This window comes from Eptesicus fuscus, chromosome 5 (assembly GCF_027574615.1).
Source record: "Eptesicus fuscus isolate TK198812 chromosome 5, DD_ASM_mEF_20220401, whole genome shotgun sequence".
NCBI classification, from domain to species: domain Eukaryota; kingdom Metazoa; phylum Chordata; class Mammalia; order Chiroptera; family Vespertilionidae; genus Eptesicus; species Eptesicus fuscus.
The window spans coordinates 88,215,888-88,237,734 of record NC_072477.1 but is presented as its reverse complement, the minus strand read 5'-3'; the positions used below and the strand labels follow the sequence as shown (position 1 = coordinate 88,237,734).

The 21,847-nt window shown below is 42.4% G+C and overlaps 1 protein-coding gene across 1 annotated transcript in view; it reads left to right on the top strand.

The window, feature by feature from the left end:
• The window catches only part of LOC129149066 (fibrous sheath-interacting protein 2-like), a 30,621-nt gene extending 19,295 nt beyond the window's left edge, over positions 1 to 11,326 (top strand). Inside the window, exons 6-7 of the mRNA XM_054715648.1 lie at positions 965 to 1,136; positions 11,246 to 11,326. Of these exons, the coding sequence (XP_054571623.1) occupies positions 965 to 1,136; positions 11,246 to 11,326 (253 nt within the window). The remainder of the gene's footprint in view (positions 1 to 964; positions 1,137 to 11,245) is intronic.
• The last annotated feature ends 10,521 nt before the right edge of the window (positions 11,327 to 21,847 follow it).

The window sequence follows — 21,847 nt, the reverse complement described above, 5'->3', positions numbered from 1 at the left end:
AGGTGAGGAATTCATGTAGGCAGGAAAATATAAAAATAAATCAAAACTAATGTTAGGCCTTGATTGTAAAACTATTTTTATTCTATAACTTACATGATTGTGTTGTCTCTTGCTACAATTCAGTAAAATGTGTTTTTGGTTCCAAGTAGCAGGTGATAACAAATGGTTCTGATTAGAGCACAAGATAGAATATTATAATACCTAGAAAAGGGCTACATATAATTTGGTACTGCATATGATCAGAAACCCATTATTTTAATCGATCATAATCAATAATCATCCATAGCTCTTTTCCTACTGGGGAGTAAGAGGAGGAGACTAGATGTTTTGAGGAGGTGGGTAGAAAGTAAATTATCAGAAAGCTCTGACTAAGCAGAACAGACAGAAAGGACTAGACCATCTCTTCCCAACTCACTACAAAACAAATATGGCTAGGATGGGTCAAGAATAGCAACATCAGCCCGGAGTGGCTCAGTGGTTGAGCATTGACCTATGAACCAGGAGGTCACAGTTTGATTCCCAGTCAGGGCACATGCAGGGTTGTGAGCTCAATCTACAGTGTGGGGCATGCAGAAGGCAGCAGACAATGATTCTCTCTCATCATTGATGTTTCTATCTCTCTCTCCCTCTCTGATATCAATAAAAATATATTTTGAAAAGAGTAGTAACATCAGATAGATGTTAGTTCATGCAGCAGCTATTACTGCACTGTTTACGCAGCAATTATTCTACACCTCTGACTAATAGAGCATGCCCTATATAGTCTACGAGCGGCCATTATCTAAGTAGAAAGGTAAATATGGGGGTTAGACAAAAAAATAAAGCTTATTATTCTCTGGGAATTGCTGGGGAGAAAACTGCCAAGCACAAAGGGGATAATCTGATTCGATAATTAGGAATTTTGGAGAAAGGTACATAAATAATTAACCATAAGTAATAAAATCAATCTCTTTTTACTTTTCAGACAAAAAACAAACAAACAAACAAAAACAACTATCAAAATTACTGTCAAGAAAAAGTATGTACAGCCTGGCCAGTGTGGCTCAGCGGTTGAGCACCGACCCAGGAACCAAGAGGTTGCCAGTTCCGTTCCTGGTCAGGCCACAGGCCTGAGTTGCAGGCTCCATCCTCAGCAGGTGTGCATGCAGGAGGCAGCTGATTAATGATGTTCCTCTCTCATTGATGTTTCTATCTCTCTATCCCTCTCCCTTCTTCTCTCTCTCAAAATCAATAAAAACATTAAAAAACTAAGAAAAAAAAGTATGTACCATGAAATTTACTGATAAAGAAACATATTAAGGGTATTTTCTAACATGTTATTAGAGAAAAATCTGTGAATCAGGCAACCAGCAAAATCATCTTTTGACATTAGTCAGTTTCCCTCTTTGCCTTTTTCTCTTCCTTGACTTTCACTCTGTTGTTCTTTATTTTTACAGAGGTCCAAAGTTATTGTTAAAAGAGTTACTTTAATAGGGGCCCAAAGTTACTGTTTTGGCTCTTTGGAAAGGGCACTCAGGAGGGTAGATTGGGGGATCCTGAGGAGGTTTAGTCATGGGGAAACCAGCAAATACCACAGACCGACTCCATAATGGGAAGGCATTAAGGAAAATGCCTTTGCAGACCCCTGCAGATGTAGTTCAGATCAGCATCCTGCCCTTGGCCAGCTGAATCAGGATGCCTGGGTCTGTCTCTACATTTTCCTGGAAGTAAGAAAAATCTTAAGATGACCACTCCATCAAAAGAAGGGAACTGGCCACCTGGGGACTGCAACTTGGATCATGCAAAGAGAAAATGGTGAATTAGACGAGCCACAACTCTGGAGCTAGTCAGAGGAGTCATGAACAAGAGAGGGATTCCGGGGAGTAGCACATTCACACACTCACACATACACCTGCTCAATTCATAGAACCTGCAGCAAACACAAAGACCTAGGCACACACAAAATATTAAAAAGAAAGTAGAAAAAGAAAAATACCTAGACATATTGGCACCAGGAGAATATTTCTTGGTTTAATAAGTATAATAAAAATAAGCTGTAAAATCAGATTCTATTGATCACATTTCACTTCATTAAAGACTTTAAGAATGTCGGCTTCTGGTCACGATGGCAGCGTAGGTAAATGTGGTGCTCACATTTTCCCACAATCACATCAAAATTATAGCTAAACTACAGAGAAATCATCAGTCAGAACCTCCTGAAATCTAGCTGAATGGAAGACCTACAGCTAAGGATATGAAGAAGAAGCCACAGCCAGACCGGTAGGAGAAACAGAGATGCTGAACAGGATAGTCCCACACATACATGTGGTGGATAAAAATCGGGAGTGATATTTTGGCAGCAGAGGTCCTCCCTGAGGAGCAAGGGATCCCAGGCCCTCCAGACTAGGGTTCTAGGGCCAGGAAGAGAAGTCCTCATACCTTCTGGCCGTGAAAACCAGCAGGGATTGTGGCTGAGTGAGACAGAGGGCTGCTGAAGTCCCTGGTAGTTTCTCTTAAAGGGCCTGCACACAGACTTACTCAAACTCACTCCCTCTGAGCTCCAGTGCTGGGGCAACAGCTTGAAAAGCACCAAAGACGCACAGGGAGGAATTGAATTATCCGGCATCAGAGCAAGAGCCGGAGGGGCAGCTTTCTCCCAGAGAGACATGCTGGCAGAGGCAATTGTTTCTTCTCTGAGCCCATCCACCACAAAGACTCCGCAGGCAGGTGCCATAGCTGAGTCTGCATCAACCTGGCTAAGGCTGTTAGACCCACCCTGATGATACCCTAAGACCCTGTCCCACCCAACTTTTGGACCCTTTTCCAGTGGCTTTTCTGTACAAATGGCCTGTCTTAGCTCATGCTTCAGACTTTCTTAAAATCTCTCAAGCTAGCAGCATTTGGCCTCAGCATGCCCCATAAATTTCATTAAGGAACCTATGCTTGGCACTAGTGGGAGCAGGCCTTGGTTTACAGCTTGGCCTCTCCTGGGTACTTCCAAACCCAGCACAACTAGCAGGCATCTGCAGATCACTTTGTAGCTCATGCTGGATGGCCTTGGGAAGAACACAGGCAGTAGCTGACCTTGGTCTACATCTCCCAGGCACCCCCAGAACCAGCACACCCAATGGACAGCTTCAGACTACACTGAAGTAACACCCAACCACTTCCAAAAGCAACACACTCAAGGGGTAGACTTAGATGGCACCAGAGCATCACTGAAATAAGTCCTGTTCCATGGGGTGGGCCCCTCCACAGCTGATCCTCCACAGTGGTCCTAGCTAGTCCTTATAGTCAATCAGCCTGGGAGTAAATCTCTCCCATGATGTGCCAACAGCAATCAAGGCTCAAACTACAACAGGAGAGTGTACATAGCCCATGTGGGGGTGGGGTGGGACACCTGGAGTACCCAACTTGGGTGAATGGGGAGGTTGTGTCACTGGACCCTATGGGACACCTACTACATTAGGCCCCTCTACCAAGCTCAGGAGATGTAGCAGCTCTACTTAATACATAGAAACAATCAGGGAAGCAGCCAGAATGAGGAGACAAAGAAACAGGTCCCAAATGAAAGAACAAGAAAAAGAACTAAATGAAATGGGGCAAGCAAACTAACAGAGCTCAAAACAACGGTTACAAGGATGCTCAAGGAACTTAGTGAGAATTTAAACAGCATAAAAAAGGACATGAAAATCATTAAAAAGAACCAGTCAGAAATGAAAGATACACCAACTGAAATTACAGGGAATCAACAGTAAAAAAGATGAAGCCAAGAATCAAATGTGATTTGGAATACAAGGAAGCAAAGAACACTGAATCAGAACAGCAAAAAGAAAAAAGAATTGAAAAATGAGGATAGCGTAAGGAGCCTCTGGGAAAACTTTAAGCTCACCAACATTTACATCTCAAGGGTGCTGGAAGGAGAAAAGAGAGAGCAAGAAATTGAAAACCTATTTGAAAAAATAACAGAAAACTTCCCTAACCTGGTGAAGGAAATAGACATACAAGTCCAGGAAGTGCAGAGTCCCAACCAAGATGAACCCAAAGAGGCCCCTATCAAGACACATCATAATTAAAATGCCAAAGGTTAAAGACAAAGTGAGAATCTTAATAGCAGCAAGAGAAAAGCAGTTAGTTACCTACAAGGGAGCAACCATATGACTGTCAGCTGATTTCTCAACAGAAACTTTGCAGGCCAGGAGGAGGAACCAAGATGGCGGCATAGTTAAACAACTAATCTGCTGCCTCACACAACAATTTCAAAAATACAACTAAAAGACAAAAACGTCTACCACCCAGAACCACGGGAAAGCTGGCTGAGTGGAAGATTTACAACTAAGAAGAGAAAGAAGCACAATCGCTGAAAAGCTGAGGTACGGAGGTACTCGAATCGGGCCAGCGACGGGCGGCTGGGTGCGCGGCTTTTCTTCAACCCGCAGGGAGACAAGCTCCCGATCACTCTGAAATCCAGTTTCTGGGGACACTCGGGGGACCCAGGCACCTACAGGGAGAAGCTGGACTCTCGGCCATCGGGTCGGAAAGTGAGAGTGACTTTTTTGCAGTGGTGCGCCCAGCAATCATTGTTTACTGCGCTGGAGCGCGGGGCGCAGGGACTTGGAAACGTGGAAAGGCAGAGACGGCTGATGGCAGCCATCGCCGTTGGCCATGCCCCAGCCTAGTGACGCCCTGAGACCCCACCCTGCCCTGAGGCCCCGCCCTGAGGCCCCACCCCGCACATTCTACAAACCCGCCCCGGCTCCACACAGCGGCTTTTGCATATAAATGGCCTGTTCTGGAGCAGCTTAACCAACTGCAGCTCCAGTCAGACTGCTCCAAAACCACCCGAGCAAAGGAGGAGAAAACTAGCCCTTGCTGTAGCTCCTGCTGGGGGACACACAGTACACAAGGGTACACCAAGAGTGTCCACCTCAAGTAACTGGGAGGCTGACCCGTTGAACCAATAGGACACCTAGTACACAAAACTACCCTACCAACTTAGGGAAGCAGAGAATATGAGAAGGCAAGGAAACAGATCACAAACCAAAGAAATGGAGGAGAACAAGCGACTGGACATAGAGTTCAAAACCACGGTTATAAGGTTTTTCAAGAATTTCATGGAAAAGGCCGATAAATTCCATGAGGACCAACTAGAAATTAAACATACACTGACTGAGATAAAAAATATTATACAGAGACCCAAAAGCAGACTAGAGGATTGCAAGAATCAACTCAAAGATTTGGAATACAAAGAGGCCAAGGACACTCCTCCAGAGAAGCATGAAGAGAAGAGAATTCAGAAAGTTGAAGATAGTGTAAGAAGCCTCTGGGACAACTTCAAGCGTACCAACATCAGAATTATGGGGGTACCAGAAGAAGAGAGAGAGCAAGATGCTGAAAACCTATTTGAAGAAATAATGAACAAAAACTTCCCCCACCTGATGAAAGAAATAGACTTACAAGTCCAGGAAGCGCACAGAACCCCAAACAAAAGGAATCCAAAGAGGACCACACCAAGACACATCATAATTAAAATGCCAAGAGCAAAAGACAAAGAGAGAATCTTACAAGCAGCAAGAGAAAAACAGTTAGTTACCTACAAGGGAGCTCCCATACGATTATCAGCTAATTTCTCAACAGAAACCATGCAGGCCAGACGGGAGTGGCAAGAAATATTCAAAGTGATGAATAGCAGGAACCTACAACCAAGACTACTCTACCCAGCAAAGTTATCATTCAGAATTGAAGGGCAGATAAAGAGCTTCACAGATAAGAAAAAGCTAAAGGAGTTCATCACCACCAAACCAGCATTATATGAAATGCTGAAAGGTATTCTTTAAAAAGAGGAAAAAGAAGAAGAAAGATAAAAATTATGAACAACAAATACATATCTATCAACAAGTGAATCTAAAAGTCAAGTGAATTAAAAATCTGAGGAACAGAATAAACTGGTGAACTTAATAGAATCAGGCACAGAATGGGAGTGGATTGATAATTCTCAGGGGGAAAGGGGTGTCTGTGTGGGGAGTATGGGAAGAGACTGGACAAAAATCATACACCTATGGATAAGGACAGCGGGGGGGGGGGGGAGGTAAGGGAAGAGGGGGGGTAGGAACTGGGTGGTGGGGAGATATGTGGGGAAAAAGAAGAAACAATTGTAATCTGAACAATAAAGATTCATTAAAAAAAAATAAAAAAATAAAAATCAAAAAAAAAAAAAAAAAAAAAAAAAGAAACTTTGCAGGCCAGAGGGGAGTGGCAAAAAAGTATTCAAAGTGATGAAAAGCAAGGACTTACAACCAAGATTATTCTACCCTGCAAAGCTATAATTTAGAAGCGAAGGACACATAAAGAGCTTCCAGACCAGAAAAATCTAAAGGAGTTCATTACCATCAAACCAGAATTACATGAAATGTTAAAGGATCTTCTTTAAGAAGAAGAAAAAATATGAACAATAAAGTGGCAATAAGTACATATCTATCAACAATTAAATCTAAAAAAATAAGTGAACAAGCAGAACAGAAACAGACCTATAGATACATAGAGCAATTTGATGGTTGCTAGATGGGAGGGGAGTTTGGGGGATGGGTGAAAAAGGTGAAGGGATTAAGAAGTAAAAATTGGTAGTTATAGAATAGTCATGGGAATGTAAACTACAGCATAAGGAATATAGTCAATAATATTCTAATAACTATGTATAAAGTCAGATGCTTGCAAGATTTATCAGAATGATAACTAGTAGTAAGTTATATAAAGTCTAATCACTGGGGAGTACACCTGAAACTAATATACTATTATATTCCAACTATAATTGAAAAATAAAAAATGGTTTAAAAAACTTACAAATGCCTAAATGATATATTTTATCTTCTTTCTTTTTTTTTTTCTTTCTTATTTATTTATTTATTTATTTATTTATTTATTTTTCTTAAATGATATATTTTAAGGTTGGAAATGCTTCTTCTCAGCTACCCTAAGAGTAATGTAGATCTGCTATATGTTATCTTTAGTAATGAGAAAATAATCTATATAGAAATTCTTAGCTCATATATATTGGAATGGATTTTGACTAGTAAGGTGAGTAACTTGCCCATTAATGTTTAGATGTTAGGCTTAGAAGTATTTGGTTTAGAACATTTTGTGTAAAACAAATGTTTTTCAACCATATGCTGTCACCCCCAACTTTTTTCAAACTCAATAGCCATTTTCTGATCTGGGCAGTAGGTAAAAAAAAAAAATGCATTAAGAAAACTAGATAGTGCTGATGTTTGCATGACATTGTGAATGTACTTAATGCCATTCTACTGGACACTTAAAAATGGCAAAATGGTAAATCTTAAATTATATGCATTTTACCACAATAAAAATGCATTAAGAGATTTGGGAACTGGAGTGGAATAATATGGCTTTTCCCTGAAGTGCTCCTCAAACCTTCTCTAAAGAGTCAGGAGAGAATATGTCTCATACGACTAGGTGTTAACTTTTCTTTGAATGTTGGCCTAAACCTGAACAATCTGGGAGCAATTTTTGGAGATAATTGGGAGTCAACAACCACTTTACAGTAGGTCCTCGGGTTACGTTTGAGATCCAGAGATCTGTTCCAACGCGCAACGTAAAGCGATTTTTGCTGTAAGTCGGAACCCACCTACATAAGCACCTACGTCACTCACACAGAGCACATACACAGCAGTAATGAAGTGAAACAGTAAAAAAAATTTAAAAGAAAGATAACAATTCTTGACCTTTACTTGTGGTAAATAAATAATAAAAAACATAATGATGGGACTTTTAAAAAATATATATATATTATTAATTTTTTTACAGAGAGGAAGGGAGAGGGATAGAGAGTTAGAAACATCGATCAGCTGCCTCCTGCACACTCCCCGCTGGAGATGTGCCTGCAACCAAGGTACATGCCCTTGACCGGAATCGAACCTGGGACCCTTCAGTTCGCAGGCCTACACTCTATCCACTAGCCAAACCAGTTAGGGCAGGAACTTTTTTTTTTTTTAATGAATCTTTATTGTTCAGATTATAATTGTTTCTCCTTTCCTCCCCCCCCATATCTCCCCACCACCCAGTTCCCACCCTCCCTCTTCCTTTACCTCCCCCACACTGTCCTTATCCATAGGTGTATGATTTTTGTCCAGTCTCTTCCCGTACTCCCCACACAGACACCCCTTTCCCCTGAGAATTATCAATCCACTCCCATTCTATGCCTCTGATTCTTTTAAGTTCACCAGTTTATTCTGTTCCTCAGATTTTTAATTCACTTGACTTTTAGATTCACTTGTTGATAGATATGTATTTGTTGTTCATAATTTTTTATCTTTCTTCTTCTTTTTCCTCTTTTTAAAGAATACCTTTCAGCATTTCATATAATACTGGTTTGGTGGTGATGAACTCCTTTAGCTTTTTCTTATCTGTGAAGCTCTTTATCTGCCCTTCAATTCTGAATGATAGCTTTGCTGGGTAGAGTAGTCTTGGTTGTAGGTTCCTGCTATTCATCACTTTGAATATTTCTTGCCACTCCCGTCTGGCCTGCATGGTTTCTGTTGAGAAATTAGCTGATAATCGTATGGGAGCTCCCTTGTAGGTAACTAACTGTTTTTCTCTTGCTGCTTGTAAGATTCTCTCTTTGTCTTTTGCCCTTGGCATTTTAATTATGATGTGTCTTGGTGTGGTCCTCTTTGGATTCCTTTTGTTTGGGGTTCTGTGTGCTTCCTGGACTTGTAAGTCTATTTCTTTCATCAGGTGGGGGAAGTTTTTGTTCATTATTTCTTCAAATAGGTTTTCAGCATCTTGCTCTCTCTCTTCTTCTGGTACCCCCCATAATTCTGATGTTGGTACGCTTGAAGTTGTCCCAGAGGCTTCTTACACTATCTTCAACTTTCTGAATTCTCTTCTCTTCATGCTTCTCTGGAGGAGTGTCCTTGGCCTCTTTGTATTCCAAATCTTTGAGTTGATGCTTGCGATCCTCTAGTCTGCTGTTGGGTCTCTGTATAATATTTTTTATCTCAGTCAGTGTATGTTTAATTTCTAGTTGGTCCTTTTTCATATCCTCGAGGGTCTCATTGAATTTATCGGCCTTTTCCATGAAATTCTTGAAAAACCTTATAACCGTGGTTTTGAACTCTATGTCCAGTCGCTTGTTCTCCTCCATTTCTTTGGTTTGTGATCTGTTTCCTTGCCTTCTCATTTTCGCTGCTTCCCTGAATTGGTAGGGTAGCTTTGTGTACTAGATGCCCTATTGGTTCAATGGGTCAGCTTCCCAGTTACTTGAGGTGGACACTCTTGGTTTACCCTTGTGTACTGTGTGTCCCCCAGCAGGAGCTACAGCAAGGACTAGTTTTCTCCTCCTTTGCTTGGGCGGTTTTGGAGCAGTCTGACTGGAGCTGTAGTTTATTTGGTTAAGCTGCCACAGAACAGGCCATTTATATGCAAAAGCCGATGTGTGGAGCCTGGGCAGGTTTGTAGAATGTGCGGGGCAGGGTCTCAGGGCGTCACTAGGCTGGGGCGTGGCCAACGGCGGTGGCTGGCGTCAGCCGTCTCTGCCTTTCCACGTTTCCAAGTCCCTGTGCCCCGCGTTCTAGCGCAATAAAACAATGATTGCTGGGCGCACCTCTGCAAAAAAGTCACTCTCACTTTCCGACCCAATGGCTGAGAGTCCAGCTTCTCCCTGTAGGTGTCTGGGTCCCCCGAGTGTCCCCAGAAACTGGATTTCAGAGTGATCGGGAGCTTGTCTCCCTGCGGGTTGAAGAAAAACCACGCACCCAGTCGTCCGCCGCCAGCCCAATTCGTGCGCCTCCATACCTCAGCTTTTCAGCGTTTGTGCTCCTTTCTCCCCTTAGTTGTAAATCTACCACTCAGCCAGCTTTCCCGTGGTTCTGGGTGGTAGACGTTTTGTCTTTTAGTTGTATTTTTGATATTGTTGTGCGAGGCAGCAGATTAGTTGTTTAACCATGCCGCCATCTTGGTTCCTCCCCAGGAACTTTTTTTTTTAATAAATAAATGGGAGATGGCAACTAACCATGAAACGACGTACATTGAGTCTGACGTAACCTGAGGACTGCCTGTATAGGGAATCTGGTGTCAAAATGCCAGGATATTGAACAATGCCTAGACAGAATGTCAGGCGTCTGGCCTTTGCTGCCACTGACTTGTATCTATAGTTTTGAGAAGTAGCGTTCCTGTGGAAGGCAAACACTCTTGGTCTGGCTGTCTTGAAGGTAACAACTTTAAAACAAATACTGTTTTATTATGGGCAAGAGGATTTTTATGTTCTCAAAATATATCTGCAATAAATAGAAGTACACAAACAGGTATAGAGTTTGGCAGGTACACTTTGTATCTGCCCCTGGTCCATTCTAAGCTGTGACAGCACAATCAAGCACAGCGGAAATGGGTTTCTCCTTTGGCTCCTACTGAAGGGAGACCCTGACTTTTCTCTACTGCCAAGCCTTCTGGCTTTTTAAGTCCCAGTCCTATCTCAGCCCCTTTTTTTTCTACCTAAATTAATGTGTTTCTCTACTTGATGAGCTATTCTCTGCCTTCCTATCCAAGACCGTTTGCACTGGTAATCTTTTGTTGGACCCCAAACCTATTAATTTCTACTGAATCAGATCATCAGTGCTAATTGTTGTCCTCCAATGAGACTTGAACAAGTAGCTGTGGTCATCTGCGTATAAACACATGCAATTGACAGAGGAAGGCAGCAACAGTTGGGCCACAGATGCCACAGGCTGACCCCTCAACTCTGGGGCTTTATTTTTTACCCTCATCTCCCAAGTAAACGGAGGCTATTTGCCAAAATACAAATGTCTTGACTGAAAATTTGTTTCATGAAACAGTTTGTTAGAAGTAATGTTTTATATTTTTAAGAAATAATGCTTGTATCATAAACATAGTCCTACTTCTTGCCAGAGCATTTGTTTTCTATGAAGCTAGATATTTTGGTTATTTTTTATTTGTTGGCTATTTTTTAAACCAGGAAACCATTTATCATCAATAATAAATGCTGAAAATAAAAGTTCCAAGGATTTTTAAATCAAAAGGAGTCATATTCAAAGAATAGACCACAACCATAGAGAATAAACTAACTTGATATTATTAATCTGATGTTCTAAAGAGATCCTTTCTTATGTTCTCTCTATACACCACGATTGTATTCTAGCTATGCATTGTTTTGTTATCAAGATTAGTCCCTGTCCCTAAAATAGAGTTAATTTATATGTGATTTCCCTTATATCCCTGTTTGCTTCCTTTCCAGGTAACTTCTAAAGAACTGAACAATAAAATTCATAACACAGTGACCTGGGTTGTAGCAGCAGTGACCAGTATTCACAAGTGACCAGTATACCCAACCATCACAAGATATCAAGAAAAGTTGAAAAATGTTACATACCCAATGACTGATGACTCCTCCCTCTTTTCAGAGAGTTCAAGTTGCTGTATCACATGCGGTGAAACATATGAAAAAAGTAAGATGTGTCAGGCAGAGCCCTGTGCAAAGGCAGCTGACAAGTCAATAGAGCAACCAATGGCACCTTTAAAACCATCTTCTCCCCATAAAAAAATAACATTTGTGCCCTAACTGGTTAGGCTCAGTGGATAGAGTGTCGGCCTGCGGACTGAAGGGTACCAGGTTCGATTCCAGTCAAGGGCATGTACCTTGGTTGTGGGCACATCCCCAGTAGGGGGTGTGCAGGAGGCAGCTGATCCATGTTTCTCTCTCATCGATGTTTCTAACTCTCTATTCTTCTCCCTTCCTCTCTGTAAAAAATCAATAAAATATATTATATAAAAAAAATAACATTTGTGGGGAAACATATCATAAGAAAGAAAAACCTAAAATTTCTGAGGTCATGCCCCCAGCCCCGGCGCCGGGCGGGGGACCTCAGGCCGCACCCCCCCCCCGCCCCCCGGCTTTGGCACCAGGCCGGGGGACCTGAGGCTGCTCCCCCCACCCTGCGGGGCTTGATGGGTGTGAGGCCGGCTGGGCCTGGGTCTCGTGCGATTTTGAGGTGCATGTGGGTGGGTGGGGACTTGATTCTGGGTCCTGCGGCACACCCCAGACTCTGACAGGAGGGAGATTTCCATAAACATTTTACTAATTTTCTTTCATCCCTGACACTTCTATTATAGAGAAAGGGCAAATAGCAATATTAAAATATTTCCTCTAATTAATTCCCTTTTAATGTGCACGAATTTTGTGCACCAGCCCACTAGTAAATAAATAAAAGGAGCAAAAGGGTCCTGAGTGGCAAATGAAAAGGTTTTCGTACTCACCATGCTCCTCTGGCTGCACGAAGGCTCGGCCAAGAGGCAGCACAATCACAGCGACCCAGAAGTGCCGGGAGGGGCTGTTCACACGCTGGATGGGAGCCAAGCCCTTCCAGGGGTCGTGTTCTCCCTGCAGAGCACCTGCCCTCTGCTGGGCTTCCTGGTCACTGGCATTTTGGCATCTTGGGCCTTCAAGCTGCTCTTTCCTGGTTAAGAAGGCATCTTTTTAGTATGGCAACCAAGTGTCTCTTAGGCAGTACACACTGCCAAGCGGCCGTATAAACAGGACCCAGTTTTTGAACTGTCTCCTCATATAAACCCTTCAGTTCAGTTTACTACTTTCCGGTTGCTGCTGTAACCAATTACCACCAACTTAACACTTAATATAACACACATTTGTTAGCTTACAGTTCTCAGGTCAGGAATCTGTTCTCAGGTGCACTGGCTAACATCCGAGTAGCAGCAGGCCTGGCTCCCACGGGAGGCTCTGGGAGGGTCTGTTCCTTGGCTCTCCAGCTTCCAGAGCCGCCTGCCGTCCTTGGCTTGTGACCCTTCCTTGATCACTCGAACTCTTGCTTCTGTGTCATATCCCCTAATACTGCTCACTCCAGTCTCCCGCCTTCCTCTCATAAGGACTCTTGTGATTGTACCATTGGGCCCACCCAGAGAATCCAGGATAATCTCCCATCTCAAGAGCCTTACTCACAACTGCAAAGGCCCTTTTTGCCATGGAAGGTAACATATTCGCAGGTTCCAGAGATTCGAACATGGACATCTTTGGGGGCCATTGTTCACCCTGCCACACCCAGGCTTCTGCCACGTGAGTAGCAAAAAGACCATTGGGCCAGGAGTGAGGATAACCAGATTTCATTACCAGCTCCGCCACTCCTTCCCAACTGGGTAAACTCAGGCATGTCCCTTTGCCTCTCCAAGCCTAAAATTCTTCATTTGTAAACTGGGGATAACAACATCTCGCTCACAAAGGTGTTACTTGAATGTATGGAAAGCTCTTTCCAAGCATAGTAACTAGCACGGAGTAAGCACGCAGTGAACATGCTGGAAGAGGGATGTCAGCATGGGGAGAGACAGGATGAGCAGTTAGAAGGCCGTGAGCAGTGCAGATGGAAGATAAAGAAGAGCTAAGTAAGGGAGGCAATAGCAAGAATGGAAAGCAGGAGCAGGAAAATAAATGGAAAAGTATATATGAATCCAGATTTATATATGAGATCTTTGCTCTCTGTCAGCTGCCTCCTGCACACCCACTACCGAGGATCAAGCCCCTAACCCAGGCATGTGTCCTGACCTCCTGGTTCACAGGTCCATGCTCAGCCACTGAGCCACACCGGCCAGGCCTAAAAATAAATAAATAAAAGCTATTATAGCCCAGCCGGTGTGGCTCAGTGCTTTAGCATCCATCTACAAACCAGGAAGTCACAGTTCAATTCCTAGTCAGGACACATGCCCAGATTGCAGGCTCAGTCCCCAGGGTGGGGTATGCAGGAGGCAGCCAATCAACGATTCTCTCACATCATTGATGTTTCTATCTCCCTCTCCCTCTCCCTTCCTCTCTGAAATCAATAAAAAGATATATATTTTTAAAAAGCTATTATCTATTCAAAAATCGAACACACACACACACACACATATATATACACACACATATACATATATACTAGAGGCCTGGTGCACAGAATTCGTGCATGGGTAGGGTCCCTAGGCCTGGCTGGCAATCAGGGCTGATTGGGGCCTTCCTTCCCCGGCTGCCGGCTGCTGGCCGGGGCCTTCTTTCATTCCGCACCACTCCCTGGTGGTCAGTGCATGTCATAGCATGTGGTCGAACTCCCGGTTGGTTGAACTTCCGAGGGGACAATTTGCATATTAGCCTTTTATTATATAGGACACACACACACACACACACACACACACACACACACTTACACAAACACAATATTCTTTCAGGAATAATTTATCAGACATATCCAAATACTTTTATAGTTTTTAGGACAGACTTAACTTTCTAATATTAGTCACCAGTGGAGAAAATATCCTCTTAAAAATTAAAATGTATAAACTCCTAATGCCTAAGAGATGTAACACAAGTCTAGAAACTATTTTTATAGAAAAGAAGGTATTGGAGAAAGTAAGCATTCAATCTGCTATAGTTATTTAATTTCTATGAGAGCAAGAAGTATATTTTGAAATAAAATTTTATATCCCAGTGGCTATTTTCCAAGGTTTGATTAAGAATTCAAAACATTTATTACTTTATGTTTAATAACTCAATTTGCATAACTCCTAAAGAGTGGCTTATGTGTGTAACAGTTTTATTACTGAGGAAGATGCGCTTTGTAATTTGTACAGAAGCACCTGAAGGGCAGTGGCAGCCCTGGAGGTAGCCTGAGCACCCAGCAGCAGCACTGAGAGGGTTAACAGCCAGCACTTTTGCCGAAGTTCAGTATCTGACTCCACACCTACCAGCTGAGTGATCTTGGGCCCATGCCCTCCCCTCTACGTCTTAGTTTCCTCATCTGCAACATGGGACTGATACAGTTTAAGTAATTATTGCATATAAATTACTAGTGCCCCCCCCCTCACACATAGCAATTACTCAAATATTAGCTATTGCTAGTGTTATTATCTTTAGTGTAATTTAGTGTATATCACGGTTCTTTAACTGTAATAAGCATGCAACATATGCTATATGTTACTATTATTAGAATCATCCCATTCCAGGAAACGGAAGGGCAATGACAGGGGAAACAACCTCCTCGTTGAACCTTTGATGTGAACGTGGCATGCCGCTGGCCCCAGTTTTGAGAGAATTGTTTTGTTTTCATTTGTCCGAGTTAGGAGTACATCATGAATACTGAAACTTTTCTTAATATCCCTTTTGCCTCTGGTTTTAGAAAAATCTAGTTCACTCATGTAATCCATTTATTAAAATGCTTTAAGACAAACCAGTGAATAATACATGACCCAAAGACTCTCCCATTAACGGGGGTAATTATTAGTGTGGATGATAGCACAGTAGCTAAATTATCGGTAGCTTTTCCCAACCACCATGGCAGGCTTTAAATTCCAGAAACAGAGTGCTCAAGTAGAAAAGACCAGCTCCAGGAAGTATGTTAAGATTGGGACTTGCTAATTTAATTTTTTGTTCCTTCCATGATTGGTCTTTCTTTGGTACCACGACTTGAACAAATGATACTTGTGGGGAAGAAAACTCAAATCTTGATGGACAGACTGCATTTGAAATGGTGTTTATCTCCTCTTAGGTCTAGAGGGACTGTTAGGACTGACAAATATTGCCAGAGGTTTCATATAGTGGAAACATTGCACTAATTTCATTATGATAGGACAGCAATGCGAACTAGTTACCCATTGAATGAGGCTGCACTTCCCTGCAGCCACACTCCAGGATCTCAACGTCCATGCCATCACTGCAGAGCCAGGGTAAAACACCTTAGCTAATCGGAGCTGTGTCCACACCCCACAGAGTGACATGGCTGGAGGGGCTTAAGAAGTTCTCCGCCTTCATTTTCCTGTGCTGAGTCATTTAAACAAAACAGCTGCTGGGGTGCTGTGGCTACTGTAACTAGTGAATAACAAACCACACAGACACATGGACTTGGGAACTTGCAGACATGTCCTGGCCTCCAGACCCACACATCTCTGACATGTTCCAGAGAAATCCCTGTAGGTATCCAGGCCCATCCATCCTTGGGCTTGGTATCTGCCTCGGTGTCATCAGCCAGGCTGCTCCAGAAGTCCCTTGGCAAGCATCTCAGTACCACTTCAGTGCACTGGTTATCACTCTTTGTCTGACTGAGCTTCATGTGCTTTTGGATTTTACTCTAAAAATTTTTCCAGTGATTAAAATAATAACATTCTGGCCGCTTCATTGGTTCTACTCCCAACAGTGGTCTAAGCTAATTCGTTCCACCACTAGGCTTTTATGTCATTCTTCTCACTCACCAGTTATGTGTTTTGTTTCTCTTAGCTCACCTTTTGGATCAGCAGGAATGTCAGAGGCAAAAGAAGCTGACTTGACAGAGTGGGGATAGTGGCTATAGATAAGCAGTGATGAACAAGAAATGAGCTCTGTGTGTGTGTTGGACCAAATGTCTGCACCCCCAAAATTCATATGATGAAGTGTTAGCCCCAATGTGATGATATTTAAAAAATGGGGCCTTTGGGAATTTCTCTCTCTCTCTCTCCCCTCTCTCGTGTATGTAAATTGAGAAAAATGTAAGGACACAGAGAGGAGAAAGCCATCTAAAAGCCAGGAAGAGTCCTCACTAGAAACTGAATGGCCAGCACCTTGATCTAGGACTTCTCAGGCTCCAGAATTATGAGAAATACATTTCTGTTATTAAGTCACTCAGTCTACAGGATTTTGTTATGGCAGCCTGAGCTGACTAATATAGTGTGGAATAGACCCAATGCTATTGATCTGAATATAGTTGCAAGTCTTCAATATTCTGGGTCCTCCATTAGCACTAGGGCAAATCAGAATTTTTTGTTGTTGTTGTTCACGTATTTATAAGTAAAAGCGTACAGAATTTTGAAATAAAAACTACAGAAATGCTTGTAATTAACATTTGTATTGAAAGACTACATTACACAAAATAAACTGACAAATGGAGTGGATCCAGAGACATGGAAGCATGGAACAGAGTGTGGAATCTCAGAGGGAAGGCAGGGGAGGGTGGGTGGGTGGGAGGTAATCAACCAAAGACCTTGTATGCATATATGCATAACCCATGGACACAGACAAAAGGATGCTGAAGGCCTGGGATGGGGGGGTGGGGGCGAGCTGGAGGGGGTCAATGGGGGGAAAAAGGGGGACATATGTAATACTTTCAACAATAAAGAATTATTTTTAAAAATCAAAATAAATAAAAGACTATGTTACATCAAAATAGAATTCTCTCAGAAATTTTAAGCTGCTCAGTCATTATACATTTAAGTATAAGCATGTCTCATGATGCACTAGAAAATTAGCCATAAGAATCCAATGCACTGCCCTAGCTGGTTTGGCTCAGTGGATAGAGCGTTGGCCTGTGGACTGAAAGATCCCAGGTTCGATTCGGTCAAGGGCACATGCCAGGGTTGTGGGGTTGGTCCCCAGTAGGGGGCATGCAGGAGGCAGCCGATCAATGATTCTCTCTCATCATTGATATTTCTATCTCTCTCTCCCTCTCGCTTCCTCTTTGAACCAATAAAAATATATTTAAAAAAAAAAGAGAATCCAATACACTATAAGTGCAAATGTACCGTAATATCAATTTATTTTAAATAAAACAAATTATTTTCAAGCATTGAACAAATTTATTAAAATTCCATCTAGGGCCCGGCTGGTGTGGCTCGGTGGTTGAGCATCAACCCATGAACCAGGAGGTCAGGGTTTGATTCCCAGTCAGAGCACATGCCCTAGTTTTGGGCTTGATCCCCAGTAAGGGGCATGCAGGAGGCAGCCAATTTATGTTTCTCTCTCATCATTGATGTTTCTATTTCTCTCTCCCTCTCCCTTCCTCTCTAAAAAAAAAAAAAAAAAATCCTTCCAGGCAGTCTGTGCAAAAGTGTGTATGTGTAGAGGGTTGGGGGTAAGAAATATGGTAATGAATAAGGCATGAGCCTACCCTTAATGGGCCTAATCCCTAACATCTAAACACCCATAAAATACCCACCTAAATAAACTTCTGCAATAATTAATTTACCTGTGTATTATAGACATAGTCATGATTGACGCCATATTTCAAATTCTCACATCTATGATTGTTTATCGTGACTTCAAATCCACAGTGTGAAATACGTTCTTATTCACAAAGTGAGCATTTTTCCAGTATAGAAATAGGAATCAATTTGATTTTCAGAGTTAATACAGCCTACTAATGTGCCAATGCAAAAGGAAGGAGGAGAAAAGGGCTGAGCTCAAGGTTGTCATGTAGATACTAAAACTACTTAGCAGCTCCCAGCCTGCATTCAAGGCTCTCCGCTGAGGATATGAGACACCACCTGCTTGTCACCCATTTACAGAGTTTGTGTAGCTGGGAAACGTGATCAAATATCCATCCAGAGCTAGTTGTACCATCTGTTTTCCTAAAGTGCATAGTACACATGCATAGATTTCCTTTAGAAACTAAATAAAATTTTTATTAAAAGAAATACACTTTCTTAAATCTATTAAATTTATTAAAAACATTTAGCGGAGAAACTGTTTTCTTCTTCAAAGACTATTGAAGTTGAGACCTTCTCCATGTAACTCATGGACATTTTATAAATGAAAACGTGTAGAACATGTTTCTTTCATTCATTTTACTATAGTAAAATTTCTATAATTTTTCATAGTTTATCTGATACATAGTCCAGAAATGTGGCCCTATATGCCAAGGTCTAGGATTTAGATCTGTGGGTTTAAGGTTAATACACAGAAGTCAAGAAATTCAAAATTTTTTTATCCCCAATCTGAACTAGGGACTGAGAATTTATGCTAATAAGACACACACTATTTAGAAATATATAAACTAATAGGTTAACTTAATGTATAATAAGAAATGAAATGGCAATTAGATTAATATGGAATTGCTCTGGTCAATAGGTGTTCTTTATTAAAAACTAGAGGCCTAGTGCATGAAATTCGTGCACTCAGGGGGTTCCCTCAGTCCGGGAGCCCTCGGGAGATGTCCGACTGCTGGCTTAGGCCCGCTCCCCCTGGACATCCTTAGTGCTCAGTTGGACATCCTTAGCGCTGCCATGGAGGCTGGAGAGGCTCCCGCCACTGCTGCTGCACTCGCCAGCCGTGAGCCCGGCTCAGGGCTTATGGCTGAGTAGCGCTCCCCCTGTGGGAGCACACTGACCACCAGGGGGAAGCTCCTGCACTGAGCATCTGTCCCCTGGTGGTCAGTGCACGTCATAGCGATCGGTCGTTCCACCATTTGGTCAATTTGCATATTAGCCTTTTTATTATAGGATTACAGACACCTATGACAATAACCCAATTCCTAACTTAGGTTTTCAAATCTCCTGACAATTTTTGATATTTGTCTTTCCAAGTTAAATTATAAGTATACAATAATATTTTAAAAAGCAGGATATATTTTGCACCAAAAAATATCCCTGAGATGTCCCAGAGAGGCCCTGGAAAATCACAAATATTTGTTTTTACTCTTTACAAAAAGAGAGGTGCTAGAAATAATTAAGTTTATTTGGTATGTTCCTAGTGATGAATTGTATGGGAAGAGTGTCAAATCAGAAGAGATGGTATCATAGAACCAAGATGGCAACGTAGGTAAACATTAGTAAGTATTCACCGCCTTCCATAACCACATCAAAATTACAACTAAAATACAGAGCAACCATCATTCAGAACTGCCTGAAAGCTGGCCAAATGGAAGTCCTACAACTAGAGAAGTAAAGAAAAAAGCACATTGAGATTGGTAGGAGGGGTGTAGGGGTGTAGGGTGGAACAACCTCGTCCAGCATCCACGTGTGGCATGTTTTTAATTGGGAAGGATATCTCCACTGCAGAGGCCTCCTGTGAGAAGCAATTATCTCTAAACCTGCTACACTATGAGATGTGACAGTGGGGCCTCTGGTAGTCATCCTGTCTATTTGGGTGGTGGAAGACCATCCGGACTGATCACAAAAGGAGCCTCACCCCAGTAGGAAGCAAAGCCTAGTCAACTGGAAAAGAGAGGCCTAAATTCAGTTCCACTCTTCAAATTCTCAAGTTAGACGTTATATTTTATTTTATTACAACCAGTTTGAGGAGTATTGATATCACTTGCAGTCAAAGTGTCCCAATACTTAATCTGTTACTTGAAAGTAAGGTGTTATATCTGACAGGCAGTATGAAATTTTGATGTCATTAGGTAGATGTGAATATTCCTCCACTAACAAGCAGGTATTTGGCAATCTTTATTTGATAGTAAAACAGCTGGTTAAAGGATCTCTGAAATATCTCAACCTGGCACTGTTTCTACTGAGAGAGCTAAAAATGGCATGCAGGGGTCCCCAGGGAACTGGCAGGGGCCATTGTTTACAGATATATTAGGTTAACTGTTACTCAGTTTCTCTGGTTGATCACTATGAGATTGGCAATTGGCTAATAACCTTTCATAGTTAGTATGTCTATCCTGACCTTTATATCTGAGACTCTGACCATTTCTTATTATATCCACTGCTACTAACCTGTACCACCACCAATTCTCAGCTAGATCATTATAATAGACTAGAGACCTGGTGCACATATTTGTGCACTGGTGGGGTCCCCTGGCCTGGCCTGTGGGGATCGGGCTGAAACCAGCTCTTGGACATCCCCCAAGGGGTCTCGGATTGCAAGAGGGCACAGGCCAAGCTGAGGGACCCCACTGGTGCATGATCGGGGCTGGGGAGGGACCGCAGGAGGGCTCCAGGGCGTGTCTGGCCCATCTCACCCAGTCCCAATCGTCCAGACCCCAGTAGCAAGCTAACCTACCGGTTGGAGCATCTGCCCCCTGGTGGTCAGTGCGCATCATAGCGACTGGTTGAACCGTCGAATGAACGGTCGAACACTTAGCATATTAGGCTTTTATTATGTAGGATTCCTAACTGGACTTTCCTTGCATTTCTGATACCCATTCTCTACTCAAACACCAGAGTGAGCCTTTAAAACTTTATTTAAATCATCTCATTTTACTGTTCAAAACCATTCAGTGGCTTTGCATGTTACTCAAAGCAAAAGCAAAAGTTGTCGCAATGGTCTGCATGATCCTCCAATGTCTCTAATTCTCAGTAAAGTTATCTCCCTACTTCTTCCAAGACAAGACTACAAGAATAAACCAACACAATTCTACAGTCTGATATTTTTCTACTAGTGCTCTAACCTTGCAAACCCTGCAGGCATATGATATACACTGTCCCTACCGCCCCCCACGTCCTATCTGCTCCCCCGCCTCACTCAACACACACACACACACACACACACAACACACACACACACACAGAAAGTCAAAGCAGCATAAAGCTCCTAAAACTCTCTGAGCAGGAAAACTAAGGGGAGACGTGGCATTACCTGAACCTAGTGGAGGAGACCTCCTGCAGCTGGTGCTCAGACCTCTGATGAGGGGTTATGGTTTAATCGTGCTCAGAGTGCAGAAGAGAGGTAGATGCAACTTGGTGCTTCTGAAACTCTAACTCCTGAGTGATTGTTTCTGGCTGTTATTCATAACCCAGAGGCCACAGGGTGTGTCAAAAGGAGTTGGGTCCTGATCTTACCTGTCCTAAGCAGAGTGAGAACAATACAACCAGAGAGCTGGAATCTCCTTCTTAACTTCCTGCCTTCTAATCTTCCAGCAGTGACTACCATTAGGAGAGACTAACTCTCAGCTGGTAAGGGAGTTGGCTAAATAAAATTTACAGATTTCCAACCCCAGGATCACTGAAAGAAATATAGAGGGGTAGGGCTTGAAACTAAGAGACTCAAGTAACTAAGTGCCCCCTAATAGAATGTTGTTGGGCTTTTAGGTTGCTAAAGACCTGACCACATATAAAGTTCTGTGAGTTCTTAAAAATGTCATACAGACCTAGCTGATTTGGCTCAGTGGTT